The sequence below is a fragment of the Peromyscus maniculatus genome, chromosome 14, assembly GCF_049852395.1.
Source record: "Peromyscus maniculatus bairdii isolate BWxNUB_F1_BW_parent chromosome 14, HU_Pman_BW_mat_3.1, whole genome shotgun sequence".
NCBI classification, from domain to species: Eukaryota; Metazoa; Chordata; class Mammalia; order Rodentia; family Cricetidae; genus Peromyscus; species Peromyscus maniculatus.
Genome location: NC_134865.1, coordinates 57,837,615 through 57,859,299, shown reverse-complemented (window position 1 = coordinate 57,859,299; position 21,685 = coordinate 57,837,615). Strand labels below are relative to the sequence as shown.

At 46.8% G+C, this 21,685-nt stretch overlaps 1 protein-coding gene across 1 annotated transcript in view; it reads left to right on the top strand.

Annotated features, from left to right (window-relative positions):
• The first annotated feature begins 650 nt into the window (after positions 1-650).
• Tmed10 (transmembrane p24 trafficking protein 10) overlaps positions 651-21,685 on the top strand; it is a 37,399-nt gene continuing 16,364 nt past the window's right edge. Inside the window, exons 1-2 of the mRNA XM_042260941.2 lie at positions 651-1,205; positions 18,462-18,573. Coding sequence (XP_042116875.1) covers positions 981-1,205; positions 18,462-18,573 — 337 coding nt within the window. The 5' untranslated portion in view covers positions 651-980. The remainder of the gene's footprint in view (positions 1,206-18,461; positions 18,574-21,685) is intronic.

Below are 21,685 nucleotides of genomic sequence, written 5' to 3'. Positions count from 1 at the left end.
GATCAGCTTACTACGAATGAGCCACTTGGATGTACAGAAGATGCTTTGGAAACACTCGGTTTCCTCTCTTGACAATGCTCAAGAGAGGTAAATAATATTTTATGCTCATCTCTGACTGGACCAAGACATAAAATTAAGTGTTTGGTTAGCGTATAGCTTATCACAGAAGACTACTGTTGTTTCTTAAATAAATAAGTCGTACCTTGTGAGTACCAAAGTTACACCAGGGCGAATACTAGGTCCAGAGGCATTAACTGGATGCCTGTCCATTCACACCCACCTGTTGCTCTCTACACATTCTTCTCTGAGTTAATGGTCCACACTCACTAAAAGCCAAATTTAAACTTCCCTTTGTATTTTCCTCTTCAGTGCTTCGCTGTCCCAAATGCTCCCAAAGTAAGTCTCAGGACACTAATCTCGTGTGTGTGTGTGTGTGTGTGTGTGTGTGTGTGTGTGTGTGTGTGTGTGTGTGTGTGTGTCTGTGTCTGTGTCTGTGTCTGTGTCTGTGTCTGTGTCTGTGTCTGTGTGACGTTAGCCCCAGTCTCAGCAGCCGGTGGGCGGGCCCAGGGAAAAGGCTTTGTGGCTGTTCCTTATTGGGGGCTGGTTACCATGGTGTCACCGACTTTAAAACTCGCGTGAACCACTTCCGGGACGATAAAACTTGAACTACTTCCAGGGCTGCCCATACTTACTATGGCTCACTCAGCGGTCTTTCGGGTTACACAGGAAAAAAAAAAAACTTGTGCGGGGAAAAAAAAACAAACTCTGGAGACTCTTCTCTACGCCCGTAAGCCCGTGGTCACGGCACACGACCGTATCTCCCCTCGATTTTTGAAAACGTGTTTATTATACAATCGTCCCTCGGTTTAGCCAATCTCCAAAATGGCGCCGGCGGCCTCGCAGGGTCAGAGGCGGGTCACGTGGGCGCTCCCGGTTCCGGCGCGCTGGAGGCCCCGGGTGGTGAACGAGGCGCCGGCACCATGTCTGGTTTGTCTGGCCCGCTCTCCCGGCCTGGCCCTCGCCCGTCCGCGCTGCTCTTCCTCTTCCTGCTGGGCCCGAGCTCGGTCGCCGCCATCTCCTTCCACCTGCCCGTGAACTCCCGCAAGTGTCTCCGCGAGGAGATCCACAAGGACCTGCTGGTGACGGGCGCCTACGAGATCACCGACCAGTCCGGGGGCGCCGGCGGCCTGCGCACCCACCTCAAGGTGCGGCCCGGGGCGGCGCGGGGGCGGGCGGCACGATGGCAGGCCTCGTCCGGGGGAGGGAGGGAGGCCGGCGCGCGGAGGCCGGGGGTTGGCTTCGTCTCCCCCGTCCTCCTCCCCCACCCCTCCACTACCACCCGAGCGGTGAGGACGTGCGGCGGGGACCGCCCCCTTCACCCCGCGCGTTGGGGGTTCGCGGGGCGGGGCCGCGCGCCAGGAGTCTGGGCCCTTGGCCGGGCAGCGAGGCGTTGGCGGACCCCGAGTCCCCTGGAGAAGCGGGGGCTGATGCGTCAGGGCCCCCGTCTCTGCGAGGGGCCCCGCGATCTCGAGCACTAACGTGATTTTTTTCCCCCCGGAGAGATCTGTAGAGGATCCGTGGGGACTGACATCATAAGACACCTCCACACCGCCGGGATAATGGGGGACCATAAGACGGACTGTGACTAATAAAGTTTGGGGTTTATTAAGTATCTGCCGGGTCACTTCCCGTGCCTCGTATATTTAGTTCAGACACCACCCGATGGAGCAGCAGATGGGTACCCTGGGCCTTATTATATAGTAACAAGGAAACCGAGACTCAGGTAACATGAACAAGGGTTCCAGATGGAATTGGCCCGTTAAGTGTATTTAGACAGGAAAGTGCTACAGTCTTCCTTGGCTTTTAATTTGTCATTTCTGGGATTTGTTAGAGTCTATTATTGGACACAAGATGGTCATAGTCGCTAGCGACTTCTTTTAACTACAAGGGTCAGCTGGACCCTTGGATGGTGACAGTTTATATGATGCCATTTGGTCCCAGTTTTCAATGGAGTTCTGCTTGGCCAGATTTGTGAGTTGTTAATAGTCAAGTGTTGATTGTGTTCTGAGTAACTGTATTCATTCATAATAAACACTGGTAATTTTTTGTTTCTTTTTAACAGAGTGAAAATTTTACATTCTTAAGCTAAATAGAAGAAGTAATTTTTTTAAAAGATTTATTTTATACATGGGTGTTTTACCTACATGTATGTATGTGTACCCTGTGGGTGCCTAGGGCTGGTGGGGGGCATCAGATTTCCTAGAACTGGAGTTAAATATAGGTGGTTGTAAGCCACCATATGGATGCTAGGAGCCCAACCTGGATCTTCTGAAAGAGCAAGGAGTGATCTAAACCTCTGAGCCATCTCTCCAGCCCGAAACAGTTCACTTTTAACAAGCTTCAGATATATTGTTTATATTTAAGGTGTTGGACCACAGTGGTGATAATGTAACATACTTTATTTGAGAGAGAAAAACTATTTTCAGGGCTATTGTTTTGTGACCCAGCATTTATTATCCTCTTTAAATACTGAACTGTCTACCCAAGAAAGCGGTGATGGTACATTTTAAAGACACAGATACAATGTTTGGGGTCTTGTAGCTTCTGGCTCTTCATAGTGGAAGTAGTCCCCAGAATCAAAGAGCTGGATGGAGCAGGCAAGGAGGCCTTGCTCTTTAGTGTTGCTGTCTCTCCTGGAGTCCTGTGCTTGAAAACCATTCAGTGGTTGCCCATTTTAGGTTATTCACATCTGCCAACATGCTCTGTAGTGCTCCTCCCAAGACCTGTCTTGAAGCCTCATCTATTGTTAGTTTCCATTTTGGGTTCTAACTGGGCCTTTCTGGACAGAGCTCATCATAACCGCTGTTTACCCTCTGTCTCCCTTAGTAAGCTAGCAGTAGTGTCCTCAGGGTGGACTTGTTTCCTGTTTGTATTTTCTGGAGTGTTAAGTGTGTTGCCTTGCTTCTAGTAGCATTCAGTGATAACAGGACCCATGGTAAAACCTGCAGTAATGAACGTCTGAGGATGCTCTAAGGCTGTCGAAGGGACATCACCAGCAGGAGTTTGTGCTTCTACTCACTTGTATTTCACCAGCGCTTGGTTACTCTCACTTTGTCCGCTGGGTTCTTAGTGCTCGCCAGCTTAATTGGACTACTGGAATCCTGAATGCCAAGGAGATAATACACAGGAATGAGTTGAGCCAGGTGTTAAAAGAGAGGAAAACCGAGCAGCAGCCAGGACGAAAGGCGTATAACTGGACGATAAAGGAGTGTAAGGGGTGGAGACAGAGAATTTGGACTGACCAGCACTCCTCTCTTTTTTTGATTGTAGGCCTCACTGGCAGCCCAGGTTGGCCTGGAACCCTTTGTCCTTCTGCCTCAGCCTTGCGAGCGCAGGGATCGTAGCTGCGCCAGTATGCCCAGCAATCTCAGCTCCTGATGGACTTGCCTTGCAAACACGTGGACCCTTTGTTCCATCTGGTTTTAAGGAGGAAATTTAAAACATTACAGATTTTGATGTCAAAGTCCTGAGTTTTATCACCAACCCAAGTTGTTATTAGCAGTGTTTCATTTTCATTATAGAAAATTTACATCTATTAAATAGTTACATCTGTAACTATTCAGGACTCGTACTTGTTTAAAGTACTTTAAAGGGAAAAGAGTATTTTATGTTAAATTCTTCCACGCCCAGGAAACCCTAGATAATAGTGTATTTCAGTCCAGCCGACGTCAGCTTGAGTCTCGTAAAAAAAATAGGAACATGACTACCATGTTTTCTTTTTCTTTTTTTTTTTTTTTTTTTTTTGGTTTTTCGAGACAGGGTTTCTCTGTGTAGCTTTGCGCCTTTCCTGGAGCTCACTTGGTAGCCCAGGCTGGCCTCGAACTCACAGAGATCCGCCTGCCTCTGCCTCCCGAGTGCTGGGATTAAAGGCGTGCGCCACCACCGCCCGGCTGACTACCATGTTTTATGGCCTATATAACACCCTTTCAAAATTAACAGTGAGCTAGGTGCAGCTGCATGTGTCTGTAGTCCTAGCTACTAAGGAGACTGAGGCAGGAGGATTAGTTGAGTCCCAAGAATTTAGTGAAAGAAGGCGGAGGTGAGGTCACTTGAGCCAGTGAGCTGGAGCCTGTGTGGTTTAACGTATTCAGACCCCTTTCTCAAAGCAAAACGTTAACATCCATGATGTTTCCCTAATAGCACGTCATACCCAGATGTGCTAAGATTTCATCACTGTGGACTGGGGAGGTGGTTCAGTAGACAAAGCCACTAAGCCAGAGTTCAACCCCTGGAACCCACATGTGGCGGAGAGAATCAACTCCCAAAAGCTGTCCGTCCTTCAGCTTCCACATGTACACATGAGGGGGTCTGAGACAGGGTTTCTCTGTGTAGCTGTGGTGCCTGTCCTGGAACTCCCTCTGTAGCCCAGGCTGGCCTCGAACTCACAGAGATCCGCCTGCCTCTGCCTTCCTAGTGCAGGGATTAAAGGTGTGTGTCTCCACCGCCTGGGAATATACTTTTTTTTTTTTTTTTTTGGTTTTTCGAGACAGGGTTTCTCTGTGTAGCTTTGCGCCTTTCCTGGAGCTCACTTGGTAGCCCAAGCTGGCCTCGAACTCACAGAGATCCGCCTGGCTCTGCCTCCCGAGTGCTGGGATTAAAGGCGTGCGCCACCAACGCCCGGCGGAATATACTTTTTAATTAAGAGTTCTCAGAGTACTGAATTTGTAAACATTTATTTTTATGTAATATATGTGTTTCATATTTACTCCTAAGCCCCTCGGCAGCTTGCAGCTTTAGTATCTATTCACTTAGTTCTGCTCCTTAAAATTGTGCTGTTCCTGCTCAGACTCTGCCTCAAGGATCCCTACAGTGCGTCATTTCAGCTTCAAAAGTGTACCTTGCAAGCACATAGCTCCTGCTTACATGTCATGCCACAGTACAGGTCTTTGATCAGCCTGGGCTGTCGTCTCTTAAGTCACATACCCTTCAGCTGGCCCAGGTTCAGTCTGAGGTGAGGTAGGAGAAATAAGGACTTTGTGTAGTAGAGCTGGACCACTAAACGCGGTGCATGGTGATTGCCCTGAAGGATCTTTGTGAATATAGTGTGCTCGTTTTTGTTGGTTTGGTTTGAAATAGGATCTCATGTGTCCCAGCCCTCAAACTTGCTTTGTGGCTGTGTGCCGCCGTGACTGTTTTATGTGGTGCTAGGGATCGAACCCAAGGCCTTGTACATGCCAGGCAAGTGCTCTACATCTACATCCCCATCACTTTTTGAAGCAGGATAAGAGGTAGAACTGAGGATTGAATCTAGTGGACGAGCATTTTACCATTGAGCTATGTTCCCAGTTCTCTTTCAGGCCTCTCTTTCATGATCCTCCTGCCTCAGCCTCCCAAGTAGTAGCAGGCCTGTGCCACCAGATTAAGCTAGTGCTTGGGTTAACCTTAGGGATCTGTCCTCCTGTCTGAGAACGTCTCAATGTCCAATGAATGTACCTAGTGCCTGTGTTATAGATCTGTGTTTTTCTTGTGTTGACTGTCTCTTAAGATAGGCTGTAAGTTCTTTGAGTAGCGTGTGCGTCCCATTGCAGTGCGTATGTCTAAATGCCTAGCACATGGCAGAATTTAACAAAAGAAATGAGTGAACAGATGAGTGGTTACCACGCTCTCCTCGTCTGTGACCCCTCCCTTTCACTTCCATCCTCTGGCCTTTACTTTAGTCACACTGAGTATCCTCTTTATATAATGTTGTTTTAAGTTGGTCTGTTCTCGGCTGTGGGCACCTCCTATGTGCTTTCATTATACACTGCTTGACAGGACAGCCTCCTTAGTGTGATGTCTGCTTCCTTTTTGATCTCCAGGTGTCTATCCATCCATGTCTCTCTCTCCTGTGTGTGTGTGTGTGTGTGTGTGTGTGTGTGTGTGTGTGCGCGCGCGCGCGCGCGCGCATACACATATATATACATGCTCACCAGAAGTCAACATCAGGTATCTTCCTTTATCACTATCTACCTTATTTCTTTCTTTTAAACACAAAATCCTTGCTAACCCTGGCTCCCCCCAACACTAGCTAGCAGACAAACTCTAGGGGTCCTCCTGCTCCAGCCTCCCCAGAGCGGGGATCGTAGGCTTTCACTGCTGCACTTGACTTTTGACGTGGTGCCGAGGATCCACACTCAGGTGAGGCCCCCATTTTCCTGCTGCCTGAGCCGTTACCCCAGCCCCTCTGTTTTTTGCTTGCTTGTTTGAAAACAGGGACTCTGCACAGCCCAGGCTGATCTTGCATTCAATGCGGCCCCCTGCCTGCTGGGGTTATGGGCACTGACCACCATGCTCACCTCTCTCATTTTTCTTTGGCAGAGTTGGGGGGAAGGGCTTGAGATAGGGTTTCATGTAGCACAGGATAGCAGAGGATGACTTTGAATTCCTGATCCTCCTGCCTCCACCTCCCAAGTGCTGGGATTGCAGGGAGCATCACCGTCCCTGTAGAATAGTGAATGAAGACAGTCAGATCTCCACTCAGATCTGGATTCAAAAGCTAGCAGCTGCAATAATTATGGAGTGTGTGGTCTAATTACTTAAAGCATCATCTCCTCTCATGCAGTGATGGTAGAGCTCATGGAGTTAGAAGACCTGAGTTGAGTGATTCTGTATTCAGGGAACCAGGTTTGCTTTGGCCGTGGGTGTTGACACTCGATCATCTCCACTGAACAAAAACTGGATTGTCCTCTGGCCTCATACAGGGTTGAAGTGACCAGATACGGAATGTGGTTTGTGGTGGTGGTGGTGGTGGTGGTGGGTTTTTGTTTTGATTTGTTATTGTTGTTGTTGTTGGGGAGGGTAGCAGTTTATGAACAGGGTTTCTCTGTGTAGCCCTGGCCATCCTGGAACCAGGCTGGCCTCAAACTCAGAGATCTGCCTGCCTCTGCCTCCCTGAGTGCTGGATGTAAGGAGTGTGCCGCCATGGCCTGGCGATATGGAATGTTTTAATGAGAGGGGTTCTGAGCATTCTCTTTGTGATTCCTCTTTAATATCTTTGAATGTTAATGGTTTATGAGTTCAAGTCCATGAACTGTAGTGAGGAACAGCAAAGAGAAAACATAAAGAAGATGAGGAAGCCTGATTTCCTCCGGTAGTGAATTGTGTTGTGAAAAGTCAGACAGGCCGGGCGGCGGTGGCGCACGCCTTTAATCCCAGCACTCGGGAGGCAGAAGCAGGCGGATCTCTGTGAGTTCGAGGCCAGCCTGGTCTCCAAAGCGAGTTCCAGGAAAGGCGCAAAGCTACACAGAGAAACCCTGTCTCAAAAAACAAACAAAGTCAGACAGTAGGGGAGGAAGTGATTGGTGGATAAGGGCTGGTGAAGTGGTCAGGGACGTCCTCTGCACAGCTAGCCATGGAGTGGGTGTGGTGTGGTGGTGGAGGAGGATTCTCATGTTGTTTCACACACACTTGGTGATGAAGATTCCCAGTTGTCTGCCTTAACACTCTCTTCCCCACTCATTGCACAAAATGAGGCTAAGCCATCCTCGGTAGTAGATTATAAAGACTTTGCTACTCAACTTTGAAGCGGGAAGTGTCCCCTCATCATCCATGGTTAATATAGACATTACCCTGTTACTCCAGGTCCTGATAAAGCCTGTTGTAGGAACTGATGGTCCTAAGTGTAGGGACTGCAGACGTGAACACGCATGCTGGACAATGTGAAGACACATTCATTGTGTGTAATACAGTTTCCAGGTTTGTTTTTTTAAGGGAATGATTATGTTTCCGGTGCCTATACTAAGACGTCTCTGTGTTAGAGAAGGAAGTTAGGGAGGGAAAACAATCGAATACTTGTTGCTTATCTCTCGAAAGAAGCTTCTCCTTTTACCAGTAACTACCATGTGAATCCTTACCTGGGCTCACCTTTTTCTTTTCATGAAAATATGGCCCCTTTAAATAGATATTTAATGTTACTGTTATCAGTAGATTAAAACCAGACCAGTAACTAGATGGTTTGCTCCAGAAGGCCAGTTGGTACATTAACATTTGGTAGCATTGCAGTTGAGTTTCTTCTTGTATTATATACAAATCTTGTAGCTTTTTCTTAAGCCCTGACCTTGTAGTTTCTTCCTAAAAGTTAAAGAAAGGATAGCGTTTCTTCATTGAACTTACACAGTGACCAGTCTACAGCTTTGCATCTCCTGAACTACTCCAGAAAGGGGGACTGCTTAGATTTTGAAACCATGATAACTTCTGAAGACAGTCCAGTTTTTAAGAAGTGGAGCAGGTTGTTTATAAAGGTGACTTGGGGTGGGGGGTGCAGTGACTTTGATTTGTCAGTTGCTGACTGGATGGTGCTAAGCCTCCGCCCCCATACTCGTATCAGCCTGGCAGTGTGGACAGTGGCCCTCTGTGAAATCATCCAGCTGGCCACAGACCAGAACTTAGGCCCCCAAACAAGCCTCAGACTTGAGGGAGGTTGATGTCATCTGCCTTATCCTGCGCCCCAACTTCATTGTTCAGCCTAATGTGTGGGAAATCAAGAGACTAGTTGTTGAAAGAGAACAAGGCCTTGTTTGTGCTAACAGGGTCATGCTGGAGGTTTTTACCGTAAATAACTCTGGAACAGTATGAAGAAAAACATTTGATCTGGCTTCACCCCCGCAGGAGTGTTGATAGGGCAGCAACTGGTCTTTCATTCTCATTCCCTCCCTTCCTCCTCCTCTTCCTCTTCCTCCCGTGTGCACCCTCCGGTCGGTCGAGCATGACTGCTGCCTGTGTTAGGTCAGTGCAGCAAAGGCTGAGTGAGGCAGGAAGGGCCTCTGCCTGTTAGCCCACTGCCGCTGCTGCCGGGGAGTTCCCACTTCCTGTTCTCAGCAGTGGTCCAGAAGCTTGAACACCACGGGTGTGTGCAGCCCTTACGGGTGGGGATTTGAAGGAATTTAGTGTTGAAGATGTTCCAGGTTGGCTCTGTTCGCAGTATCAACTGTATGCTCTTCTGGCTTCCAGAAGTATAGCTGATGGACTTTGTATTTGCTCTTGACTGGGAGATCAGAGGAGGGCCAGAGAGATGGCTGAGTGGGTTCCAATTAGCAGGTACTGCTCTTGCAGAGGACTTGATTTTGGTTCCTAGCATCCCACTGAGTGACTTACAGCCACCCATAACCCCAGCTCCAGGGCCACCTCCACATAGACAGACATAATTACAAATAAAAACAAATCTTACCCAAAAAATGAAGAAGAAAAATCAGTAAATTCTGTGTTCTTCAATTTTGAGATACAGTGGCAACTTGTGGTCTTGTGGTCTGCATATTTCTTTGTGCAGGAAGTTGAACTCAGAACTTCTAGAATACTCACTTTACTTAACACCTGCCCTGAGGTAGTCTGTCTTTTCTTTCCCCCATCTTAAGACATGGTCTCATGTAGCCTAGGCTAGGCTCAAACTTGCTATGTGGCTGAGGATAACTCTTCTGTTCTTCCTCTCTCTATTTCCCAAATGTTGAAATTGTAGGTATGGATTACTAGCCCTGGCTCCGCACTTGTGTGTGTGTGTGTGTGTGTGTGTGTGTGTGTGTGCATGCACGTGCATGTGTGCGTGCATACATGTGTGAATCCCATGTGAGCGCGTGGAAGTCCGAGGGCGGCCTGCAGGAGGAGTGGGTTTTCTGTTCTACTGTGTGGTTCCAGGGATTGGACCCAGATCACCAGGCTGTCATCAAGCACCCTCACTGGCTGAACCGTCTTGCCAGCCAAAGCCTTTTGGAATTGTTTGCCAGTCTTTTCCAGCCTAGAACACCCGGGTTTTTGTTTGTTTTGGTTAGGTTGTTTGAGATAGAGTCTTCCCTGGAGCCCAGGTACTCACTGTAGTCTGAGGCGGGCCTCAGAGTTGATCCTCCTCTGCCCTACAAGTCCTGGGATTACAGGTATGAGCAGCCGACCCGGCTTCCTGTTAGATTATTCCTGTAGTTTACTCCTTATCAGATTATAAACCACATTCTGGAAGTGCTCGAGTTACCCTTGGATTCCTCACTGTTAGTTAGGGTTTCCATTGCTGTGATAAAACACCATGACCAAAAGCAACTTGATCTTCCAGCGTGTATTCCGGGAAGTGAGGGCAGGAACCTGGAGGCAGAAACAGAAACAGAGGCCATGGTGGAATGGAGCTTACTGGCATGCTCCTCGAGGCTTGCTCAATTTGTTTTCTTGTATTATCCAGGACCACCTGCCCATGGTGGCACTGCTCCCAGTGAGCTGGGCTCTCCCACATCAGTCATTAATCAAGAAAACATCCCATAGGCTTGCCCACAGTCCAATCTGGTGGGTACATATTCTCAATTGAGGTTCCCTCTTCCTCACTGATTCTGGTTTGTGTCACGTTGGTGAAACACTGGCCAGCACACTTACTCTCCCTTTCTGCTTTGCCGGGCCTCTGGACCCTACAGTTTCTAAGTACCCCGCTGTTTCCTTGAAGATGGACCCAGTTGTTTCCCTCTGTTCCCATGCAGTGACCATCTGGGCCCAGGCGCCCCTGAGTCTCGTTAACACAGCACACTGCTCTGCCGTCTCCTAAGACAGTTTGGTGGGAAGAATGAGGATAACCTGACGGTTTAGGGAGTTGTGAGTTAGGACTAACAGACAGTTGTGATCAGTGCTGCTGGTCCTTCAGACAGTAACATTCCACTGAGTGCTTGTGTGACCCTCTTCACTGATCTCATGAAGTATGTGGCCTTACTTTGGGAGTAAAGCATGCCATGGTAAAGGCTTTACAGCCAGTAAGTGATGTAACTGTGCTTTAAACATGGACCAAAAGTCAGGCTCTAGAACCTTCCATCATTTTTCTCCCCCCCACCTTTTTTGTTGTTGTTGTTGTTTGTTTGTTTGGGACCAGGTCTCACCTAGCCCAGCTGGTCTTGAACTCTGTGGACTTCCTCTGGACCCTCTCTGTCTTTGCCCAAGTGCTGTGACTGTTGACATGCACTACCATGCCCAGCTTAGGACCTCCCAGCTTTATTATTATTATTATTTTCTTTTACATGTATGGGTGTTTTGCTTGCATATGTACCTGTGTACCACATTCATGTCTGGTCCTGAAGGAGTCCAGAAGAAGACCCTGAGACTGGAGTCACTGATGCATGTGAGCCATCATGGGGGTCTTAGGGATTGAACTGGTTGCTCTGCAAGATCAACAAGTACTCCTACCTGCTGAGCCATCTCTCCAGACCAGACCTTTTCATCTTAACTGCATCCTGTGTTGTCTCTCAAAGAAGAGAGTAGGCATCTTTGTTGAGGGTGTTTTTATTCTGTTCTAGAGCTTCTAGGCAGGACCTACGAGGTTGGTGGTAGTCCTTAAAATCCTTTACTCAGTATTATATCAGACTGACCATAGCCTAAGAAGAGTGTAGATAAGGGCCAACCTGAAGGGAGTTTCATCTTCACATTCCTTTTTTTGGGGTTGTTTTGTTTTGTTTTTTGGGGGGGGGTGTTCAAGACAGGGTTTCTCTGTGTAGTTTTGGTGGCTGTCCTGGATCTCACTCTGTAGATCAGGCTGGCCTCAAACTCACAGAGATCCGCCTGGCTCTGCCTCCTAAGTGCTAGGATTGAAGGCGTGTGCCACCACTGCCTGGCCTCATCTTCACTTTTCTATAAAATTTATTTTTAAAAAATTTTAACAGCACTCGAGAGGCAGAGGCAGGTGGATCTCTCTGAGTTCAAGGCCAAGCTGGTCTACAAAGTGAGTTCCAGGACAGCCAGAGCTACACAGAGAAACAAAACCAAAACCAGGGGAGAGGGGGGGCAATAAAAATGTAAGATTATTTTGTGTGTGTAAGTGTTGCTTGTGTTTGTGTGTCTGTGCACATGTGTGAGCCTGTTGCCTACGGAGACCAGAAGAGGGTGTTGGATCCCCTGGAACTGGAGTTTGAGATGGTTATTAGCTACTGTGTGGGTGCTGGGAATCAAACCTGGGTCCTCTGGAAGAGCAGCCAGTGCTCTTAACTGCTGAGCCATCTCTCCAGCCCCTAGGATGGCTCTTTTGTCTGATGATTTTCTCATAGAACTGGGGGTGGGGTGGGGGTGGGGGGTACAGAGGCCAAATGTGACTCTTATCACATATCACATGACTGTCACAGATCATCTGGCTGAGTTAGTGTTTGTCAGGCTTCTCCACTGTAGCCATTCTTATGCTGTGCTCTTTGGGATGAAGTCATTTAGTGCGGCCAGCCCACACTTAAGGAGAGGGGAGTTAGATTCCCTCCTTTTTTTTTTTCAGGGCTGAGGACCAAACCCACCAAACCCAGTGGCTCTGCCACTGAGCTAAATCCCCAGCCCCTAGATTCCCTCCTTAAGGGTGTGGTATCAGTCTTCTGAAAGAGACTTGTCTCTCCTCTGTCAGTTGTTGGATTCATAGGTAGTGTATACTTCAGATCACAATCCATTTCTACTTTATTGGAGATCCAGTTGTTTCCAGCTTTGGCTGCTCAGAGCAGTTTCCTTGGGCTTGTCTCTTTTACATGCTCCCATCCTTGGGGTTTTGTTTTTGAGGGCTTCCTCACTTCCTGGCATCATAAGATATTATGATCATGTATAATTTCTGATTGGTCCTAGAATCCAGCATCCCCATTTCTCCAGAGAGCCCTGGTTTTGTTTATTGGATTGTCTGTTGTTAGAATAGATAGTATTCTTAATAAGTTTTTTTTTTTTTTCTGATGCCCTTCCCAACAATTGTAGCAACAGGTGGCCAAATAGTCCCATCCTTGCAATTTTGGAGCAATGGTGTCTGTGAGCAGCAGGAGTGGGCTGGGATGGAGAAGAGAGTCGTGGTAAGGGGACCAGGGAGAGAGCCAGGTGTGGGGACATTCAGGTTCCTCTAGGTCCTGATGCAGTACTGTATGAGATCAGACCATCATCAGTACAGAGGGTCAGGTCACTAAGAGCGCCCGTGTGAACTCACTCCATTTGTGTCTTTGGCAGGCTGTGGTTGAAAATGACAGAGACCTTCCTGATAAATTGTTCATGGTTTTTTTTTTTTTTTTTTTAAAAAAAAAAGCCAGTAGTGCATGCCTTTAATCCCAGCACTCAGGAAGCAGAGCCAGGAGGATCTCTGTGAGTTCGAGGCCAGCCTGGGCTATCAAGTGAGTTCCAGGAAAGGCGCAAAGCTACACAGAGAAACCCTGTCTTGAAAAAAAAAAATTGTTCAAGCAGACTTCAGGTCAAAGGTCCTGTACAGACCCAGGCTCTTGAAACACTTGTCCCTCCCTCCCTCCACGTGAACACTGTCTGTTTTATCCCTAAGTGTTTTATTGGCCGGAGCTATCTACAGTCCCTTCTACATTGGGGCAGGTTGTTACCTTGTTTAGTGACGGAATTGGTCAGCAGGCAGGCCTCGGGACCAACTCAAGAACCTGCTCCTAACCACTGCTTAGACTAGTCCAAGAAGATAGAATTCTAGATGCCTACTTCCCCAGTGAGCCATTTTCTCACTCCGTTGACGGTTTAGGTGTGAGTATTCACATTGTCTTGACATCAGATACTGTGCTTATACAATTAACACCTTCTCCTCGCTTTTCAAGTTGTGAATTTGGGTTTGCTTTTCATTAGAAACTGTTACCTAGAAACAACATTTTATTACTTCCTATTCCATGATGTCATTTGTGGACAAATTTTAATATTAGCTTTGTTTAATCCGAAAATCCTATGGTGATCACTACAAGTATTTTGTTGTTTAGCCGGGCATGGCAGTGCAGGGTGATTTATGGCTGTAATCCTTCACTGAGCAGTTAGGCTTCAGGAGTCGGACCCTTTAGGAAGATTACCCAAGTTTGATGCCTGTTGAGTTCCAGCCCAGCTGTAATAAGAGTTCTGTAATTAAAGGAAAGTTAAAAACATCATTTGTGCCTGGTGTAGTGGTACACGACTTTAATTCCAGCACTAGGGAAGCAGAGGCTGGCAGGTTTCTAAGTTCAAGGCCAGTCTGGTCTATGGAGGGAGTTTCAGGACGCCAGGCCTATACAGAGAAACCTTGTCTTGAGAAACCGGAACAATAACAAACAAAACAAAAAGCAACATCATTTGCTTGGACTGCAATCCTAGCACTCAGGGGACTGAGGCAGGAGAGTTACCACAAATTCCAGGCTACCCACTACCACAAGGCAAAACCCTACCTGGAAAACCAATAACTAGATTAATTCATCATTTCAGCCCATAGACTGTCGGCTGTAATCAATCACTGAGTTTGGCCCAGTTTCCTATTCTTTAGTTTTAGCACCTGCTGGTTTATATAATGGTGTTGGGGTTAGGGGATGCGATTTGGTTTTTTTGTTGTTGTTGTTGTTGTTGTTGTTTTTTCTTTGTGAGACTAATAGCTTTGCTATTAAGTAACTGCAGTTATTTGTACTTGGTAGAAAACTTACTGGTTTTCAGGAAAATATTAAGATCTGTTAGAATACCCAGCAGCAGTTCGTATGTGTTAATCCAACTTGAAAGCTCAGGTGCTTAGATTTCTAAGTATCCAAATGACTACTCTTACATGTTTGGGTTAACCTAAGTGATAAGGAAAGAATTTTTTTTTCCTTTTTCAAGACAGGGCTTCTCTGTGTTTTTTTTTGTTTGTTTGTTTGTTTGTTTTTGCCTGTCCTGGATCTTGCTCTGTAGACCAGGCTGGCTTCGAACTCACAGAGATCCACCTGGCTCTGCCTCCCAATTAAAGGCGTACACCACCACCGCCGGGGAAGGATAGAATTGTGGTGGCCAAAGGAGCACTAAGCATCATTACACATTATTTCTGGAAGGCAGATTTCATGCTGATGAAAGGCGGTGGTTGGAGTTGGTGTGGGGGCCCCTGCAAGCGTCACAGCTACCAGAGAAATGATCCTCATGAGGTAAAAATGAAACTCTGGTCAGCATGACTTAGCTGGTGCTGGGTCATCTGCTTCTAGAGTCTGACCAAGCCGTTTCTTTTTCTCACATTTAAACACAGTAAACTTTGGAGACAAGTTTCCATATGACAAGTTGTCACAACACAACAAAGCTTTAGGCATGGCTACATCTCTCCAGCCAAGCACTTGTGACCTTAGCCATAAGAATGAATTTTATTGATTGATAAAAGTGTTCTGGATTAGGGCCTAGGGAGGAAGGGCCTGTAATAAGCAGAAAGATGTGTTCTGTTGACTGAGAGGATTGCTCGGGATTTGGGGGATTTAGATGAAGCCTGGCACTGTAGAACAGCAAAAGATCACCAGGTTGTTAGACACCATCCACTCCGGCCTTCCGGTGAACAGGCACCGTTTCCTCCCATAAGAAAAAAGGCCGTGTGTGTGTGTGTGTGTGTGTGTGTGTGTGTGTGTGTGTGTGTGTGTGTGTGACAGTTCTGGTCTCTAGTGCTTTCTTTTTTTTTTTTTTTTTTTTTTTGGTTTTTCGAGACAGGGTTTCTCTGCGTAGCTTTGCGCCTTTCCTGGAGCTCACTTGGTAGCCCAGGCTGGCCTCGAACTCACGGAGATCCGCCTGGCTCTGCCTCCCGAGTGCTGGGATTAAAGGCGTGCGCCACCACCGCCCGGCCAAAGAGCTGCTTCCCCCAATGGGCTTTTTTTTTTTGTCTTTTTTTTTTTTTTTTTTTGAGACAGGGTTTCTCTGTGTAGTTTTGGAGCCTGCCCTGGAACTCGCTCTGTAGACCAGGCTGGCCTCGAACTTACGGAGGTCACCTGCCTCTGCCTCCAGAGTGCTGGGATTAAAGGCGTGTGCAACCACTGTCCGGGCTCTAGTGCTTTCTGTAAGCTGAGACCTCTACAGGTTGGGGCTGGAAAGACGGCTCAGCAGTTCAAAGCCTTGTTTCTCTTGCAGAGGACTTGGGTTCAGTCCCAGCAGCCTCACGGTACCTCACAACCAACTGTAACTCCAGTTTCAGAGTGTACAATGTCGTCTTTTGACCTCTAGGCACACGTGTTACATGTACATACATGCAGGCAAAATACTCACACACGTAAAATTAAATCTAAAGAAAACAAAAGGTGGGTCTTTCATTCAGCGCTCTAGTAATGCAGTTGAGTCTTTGCCCTAGAATGAACTTAACCTCTAATGGATTTTCAGGTGTCATGGAACAGACAGAGCAAGTAGTTCTTCCATGATTGTAGTTTCTCTGCACAATGTAGGGGGACATTGAGAAGTACCAGTTGGAGGTATGAATTGTTGTGGAGCCCTTCAGAGGAACACAGCTGAGTTCTTGATTTCTGTTCAAATCACTCCATGCAACATTGTTACCAATGCTTTAACAAGAGTTTTAGGACCTGCGTTTAAGTACTTTTATAATCCGAAATGGCTCCTTTCATTAAATAAGAAAAAAATCATTAAAGGACACTTTTAATATTTTAGGAGAAAATTAAAGTGATCATAATCTCTCTTCTAGGAAATAAGATGGTTGGGCAAATGTGTGCCAGCTCTTACAAATGCTGTTAAATTGAGCTGTCTGTCTAGGCCAGTGACCTGGCCTGGTCCTTGCCTGAGTGTGGAGAAGATGGAATCTCTGCTGGTTCACTGCTGGAAGCTTCCTACTTACTCCCTGTTGGCCTGCACTGGCTCTCTTCCGAGTAAAGGAATCTTAACAACCGACTTCCACTCCCTGTAGAACTAGACTAATGAATAATGAAGCAAGCAATAATGAAGTCTCTTCACCCAGAGTCACTCTAGAGTTCTGTGTTGTCTGAGACACCATTTATAGGACATTAACCAACTTGGGGTTTTCACATCGGCTTTGTTCCTCTAGTCTGCCTTTTTAATTTTTTTCATATTTATTTTATATGTATGGATATTTTGCCTGTGTGTATGTATGTTGTATCACATGTGTGCCTGGTAACTGAGGAGGCCAGAAGAGCGTGTCATATCCTCGAACTGGAGTTCTGGACGGTGGTGAGGTCACATTTGGGTGCTAGGAATCAGACCCAGGTCCTCTGCAAAAGCAACAAGTGCTCTAAACCGCTGAGCATCTCTGCAGTCTGCCTTTTTGAACTGTCCTTTAGAGTTGTCAGTGTGCTTTGGGGAGGCTGGCGGCAGGGAAGTGAGTGTTTAGTGGGTGAACTGTTTCTGAAGAAGGAAGTGTGGCACCACACTGGCTGCATTAGTTTGGGGTTTGATTAGTTTCCAGACCTTTTTGCTTATAATATGGGTATAGTCAGGGTTATCAAGCAGTTTGCTTGCTTTCTTTTTCCCTTAATTGATTATCCAGGAAAAGTATCCCATGAACAGAGGCTTTGAGGAGTCTTCAGGGCCAAGTGTTCCTTTGCTGAGGTCATGACCCCTGTGGCTGCCTGCTGGTCTCTGAGGTGTGAGTGCAGACAGCAGCGCTGTGTACATCCGAGAAGACTGTCAGCTGCTGCAAGCTCTCTACTGTCTTCACTTGGTTGATGTTCTTCCTTAAGTTTCCGCTTATTCCCCCACATCCACCATGGTGTTCCGGAGTCTGTGCACCTGTAGCACGGGTCCTTTGCACTACATTCTTCCGCAGTCCTGTGCACCTCTAGCACGGGTCCTTTGCAAGGCATTCTTCCATCTGTCCTCTTTCCATGTCTTGTTTGCAGCAAAGGTGTCTTTTTGAAGAGAAAGTTAGGCTTATCCTCTATGTCTAAGATTCATTTTTTTATTTGTGTGTGTGTGTGTGTGTGTGTGTGTGTGTGTGAGAGAGAGAGAGAGAGAGAGAGAGAGAGAGAGAGAGAGAGAGAGAGAGAGAGAGAGTTAGAGTTTAACCTATTTGAATGGACAAGCTTTTACTGTTGTTTGGGGTGTTTTATCTTTTAGTCCAGTCCTTGTGTCTTTTAAAAAGCTTTATTAATTTTAGTTGTGTGTACATGTGTGCCTGTGTGTGGGTATGTACACATGAGTGCAGGAGCCCCAGAAGGCTGGAGACAGTAGATGCCCTGGAGCTGAAGTTACAGGTGGTTGTTAGCCACTGGACATTGGTGCAGAAAGAGCAGTGCATGCCATCTCTCCAGCTCCCCATGGTCTTTGTAGTTTGTTTTGTTTTCTGAAACAAGGTCTCATAAACTTGACTGATCTTGAAGTCTCTATGTAGTTGAGGATGACTTTGAACTTCTGACTTTCCTCCCTCCACTTGGGCAGTATTGGGATTACTGGTGTGTATTGCCACCCTCAGTTTTTTTTTTTTTTTTTTTTTTTTTGGTTTTTTCGAGACAGGGTTTCTCTGTGTAGCTTTGCGCCTTTCCTGGAGCTCACTTGGTAGCCCAGGCTGGCCTCGAACTCACAAAGATCCGCCTGGCTCTGCCTCCCGAGTGCTGGGATTAAAGGCGTGCGCCACCACGCCCGGCGCCACCCTCAGTTTTTATATGGTGCTGGGGATCAAACCCAGGGCTTTATGTGTGCCCTCTTCAGCTGAGCAACATCCCCAACCCCTGACTGTCTTTTTTATGTTATCTGTCTCCTCAGTTTCTATAATTACCCTTCCTCGGAGTTCTTTACTAAGTAACTTTTTTATTCTTTAGATTACAGATTCTGCTGGCCATATTCTATATGCCAAAGAGGATGCAACTAAGGGGAAGTTTGCCTTTACCACGGAAGATTATGACATGTTTGAAGTGTGTTTCGAGAGCAAGGGTAAGTCATCACAGTGTTTTCCCTGCACCGGGCCTCCTCCCAGCTCTGCAGAGCTACCTGCTGGAGTCAGCACTTGATTTCTAGCTTCATTCGCTTCTTCTTTGTCTAATACAGAGACCCAATGCCTGTAGCTTTGGTGGCATCTTTTAAAAGATTGTCTGGGTGGAATTAAAGGTTGAGGAAGTATAGCACAGAGGATTTGTAGGGCAGTGGAGCCTCCTGTCTGGTACTATATGGTGTGTGTGTTGGGACATGTATTCCATCTCCTCATATGCTGTGGGTGTTAATGTCTCAGTGTAGGTTCTCATCTACAGATCACTCCCATAGCAGATGTTGGTAATGGAGAGGCTGGCCTGTGTAATGGTAAAGTCCTCTGGAGCTGGAGGGGACTCAGATAGTTTCCACTTAGTTTTGCTTTGAGCCTAAATCTTCTGTCCTAAAATCTGGAAAATGCCAGGCAAATGCAGAAAGCAAAATAACTAGAAAGGTCTTTCTTTCTTTCTTTCTTTCTTTCTTTCTTTCTTTCTTTCTTTCTTTCTTTCTTTCTTTCTTTCTTTCTTTCTTTCTTTTCTGTCTGTCTGTCTTTCTTTCTTTCTGTCTTTCTTCCTCCCTCCCTCCCTCCCTCCCTCTCTCCCTCCCTCTCTTCCTCTCTTTCTCTCTTAGCTTTAAAGATCCTTTAGGGCCTTCAAATTAGCCAAGGAAATAGGATAACTATTCTAACAAGAAGTTATAGTTTATGCTCAGATCAGCCAGAGGCCTGTGTTTTTGTGGTTTTAATTGGGATTGGAAAGGGCTAATGCTATATGCTGTGACACAGAAATGGGAGACTGTGGTAGACAGAGAATACTCAAGAAGCAGGTGTAGTAACTTGTACCTACATCCCAGCACCCGGGACACTGAGGCCACAGGATTACTGTGAAATTGAGGCCATCCTGGGCTACAGTGTGAGAATATCTTTAAAAAAAAAAAAATTAAAGAGACAGGAGAGAAAAGGTGGGGTTTTGTTGTTTGTTTTTTGCCATGGTGGAGATTGCACATGGGGCCTTGCATTTGCCGGGTGATACTGGCACAGAAATGTATTCCTAGACCAAGAAGGAGCGGATCTGATCACTTAGACAAGCAAGCCTGAGAACTATTTAAGTTTACTGTGTGGCTCAGGCTGGTCTTGAACTCCCAGTGAGCCTTCTGCCTTGTCCTCCTGAGTGCTGGCGAGATAGGTGTGTGCCACCGTTCCTGCCACCTCGGCCCCAATGTTAGGATGCTCCCGCACATCAGTCATTAATGAAGAAAATGTCCTACAGACTCACCTAAAGGCAATCTGATGAAGGCATTTTCTCAGTTGAGGTTTCTCTTGCCAGATGAATCTAGATTGTATCAAGTTGACAAAACACTAACCAGGACATCCCCCTGTCAGGTTGGTTGGTTTATTTATAGACTTTATTTTATGTGTATGTGCACCACACGCATACCTGTTGCTGAGAAGGTCAGAAGAGGTTATAGGATCCTTTGGATTTTGAGTTAAAGATGGTTGTGAAATACCAGGTGGATGCTGGGAACCAAATCCTGGTCCTGTGCAAGAGCAACAGGTCTGACCACTGACCCATCATTCGTGCCTGCCTCTTAGCCTTCTAATGAGGAGGGGAAGCAGATTGGTACCACAGATTTCAGGGTCACTCCCATGAGTACACACGGGATTTGCCCGGGCAAAGAGGCTGCTCTGGCTGCCTTGAGTGTAGACTTGTTGGTTTAATATTCAGAAAACACCCCTGGTTGTCTTGGTCTGTTTGGAGTTTGTGGGTTTTGGGTTTGGCTGGTTTTGTTTTTTGTTTTTTTTTAAATGCTTTAAAAAAATTTTCCTATGTGTGTATGGTGTGTGTGTGTGTGTGTGTGTGTGTGTGTGTGTGTGTGCCTGCGTGCACACCTCTGAGTATTGGTATGTATGAGTGCAGGCCCTCGCATAGCAGAGCACATATGTGGTCAGAGGACTACCCACTTCAGGGCTTGGCCCTCGCCATCCTCCACCTGGTTTGTTGCTGGGGACAGCAGGCTAGTGACCTGGGAGCTCCTCAGGGTTCTCTAGTCTTGGCCTCCAGTCCCATGCCATAGGAGCACGAGAATTACAGGCATGCACGACCATGTCTGGAGTTGACATGGTTCTGGGGACCAAACTCGGGTCTTGTGTTTGCACAGCATCTCTTACTCTGTTCTTCTCTCACCTCTGCCATCTTTCTTTGGCTTGCAGCTGATCTTTCTAGTCTATGAAGAGGTCGTTTCTCATGGTCTTGTAAACATACTCAGCTGTGCACATTTGCCTTGTGTCTGTATCCAAGCACTTGGGAAGTGAAGACCGGAGAATCAGGAGGTCACCGTCAGACTTAGTAGCTATGTTGTGAGTGCTAGACTAGCCTGGGCTACATGAGACCCTGTGTTAAAAGAGGGGAGGGTGTTGGAGAAATAGCTTAGTGGTTGAAAGTGTTTGCCGCTCGGCCAGAGGAACTTAGTTTAGTTCCTAGCACCCAGATTGGGTGGCTCAGGACCACTTGTAACTCCAGCTCCAGAGAATCTGACACCCTCTTCTGGCTTCTACAGATATCTGCACATCATACACACACACACACACACACACACACACACACCCTGTGGTTAAAATGCACAACACTGTAAAAGTTTAAATCCAAATCCTTAGCTCAGATAACCCTACCTGTGGACTGAAGGTAATAGGAGAGGAGAGGTGAGCTCTAGGCTGACCTTGTTAAGCTGCTAGCAAGCATCTGAGGGTGAGCCTGGAGCAAAGCATTCTAGACAAAGGGAAAGCCTGGGCACAGCTTCAGATATGGAGTGTGTGTGTGTGTGTGTGTGTGTGTGTGTGTGTGTGTGTGTGTGTGTGTGTGTGTTTATATAGCCTTCCTTTTTAAAATTTACGTGAGTCTGTCTGTCTGTCCTCCATTATTATCAGATCATTTGAAAGCTGAGATTGTACCTTTGGAAAGTCTCCCTAGTGCAGTTCTAGCTCCCAGTGAGCATCCCATCAGTACCGTTTGAGTTGACTTCAGCCAGTTTCAGAAAATGTCTGTCTCTCAGGCAGCAAAGAATATAGTAACATTCTCTGTGG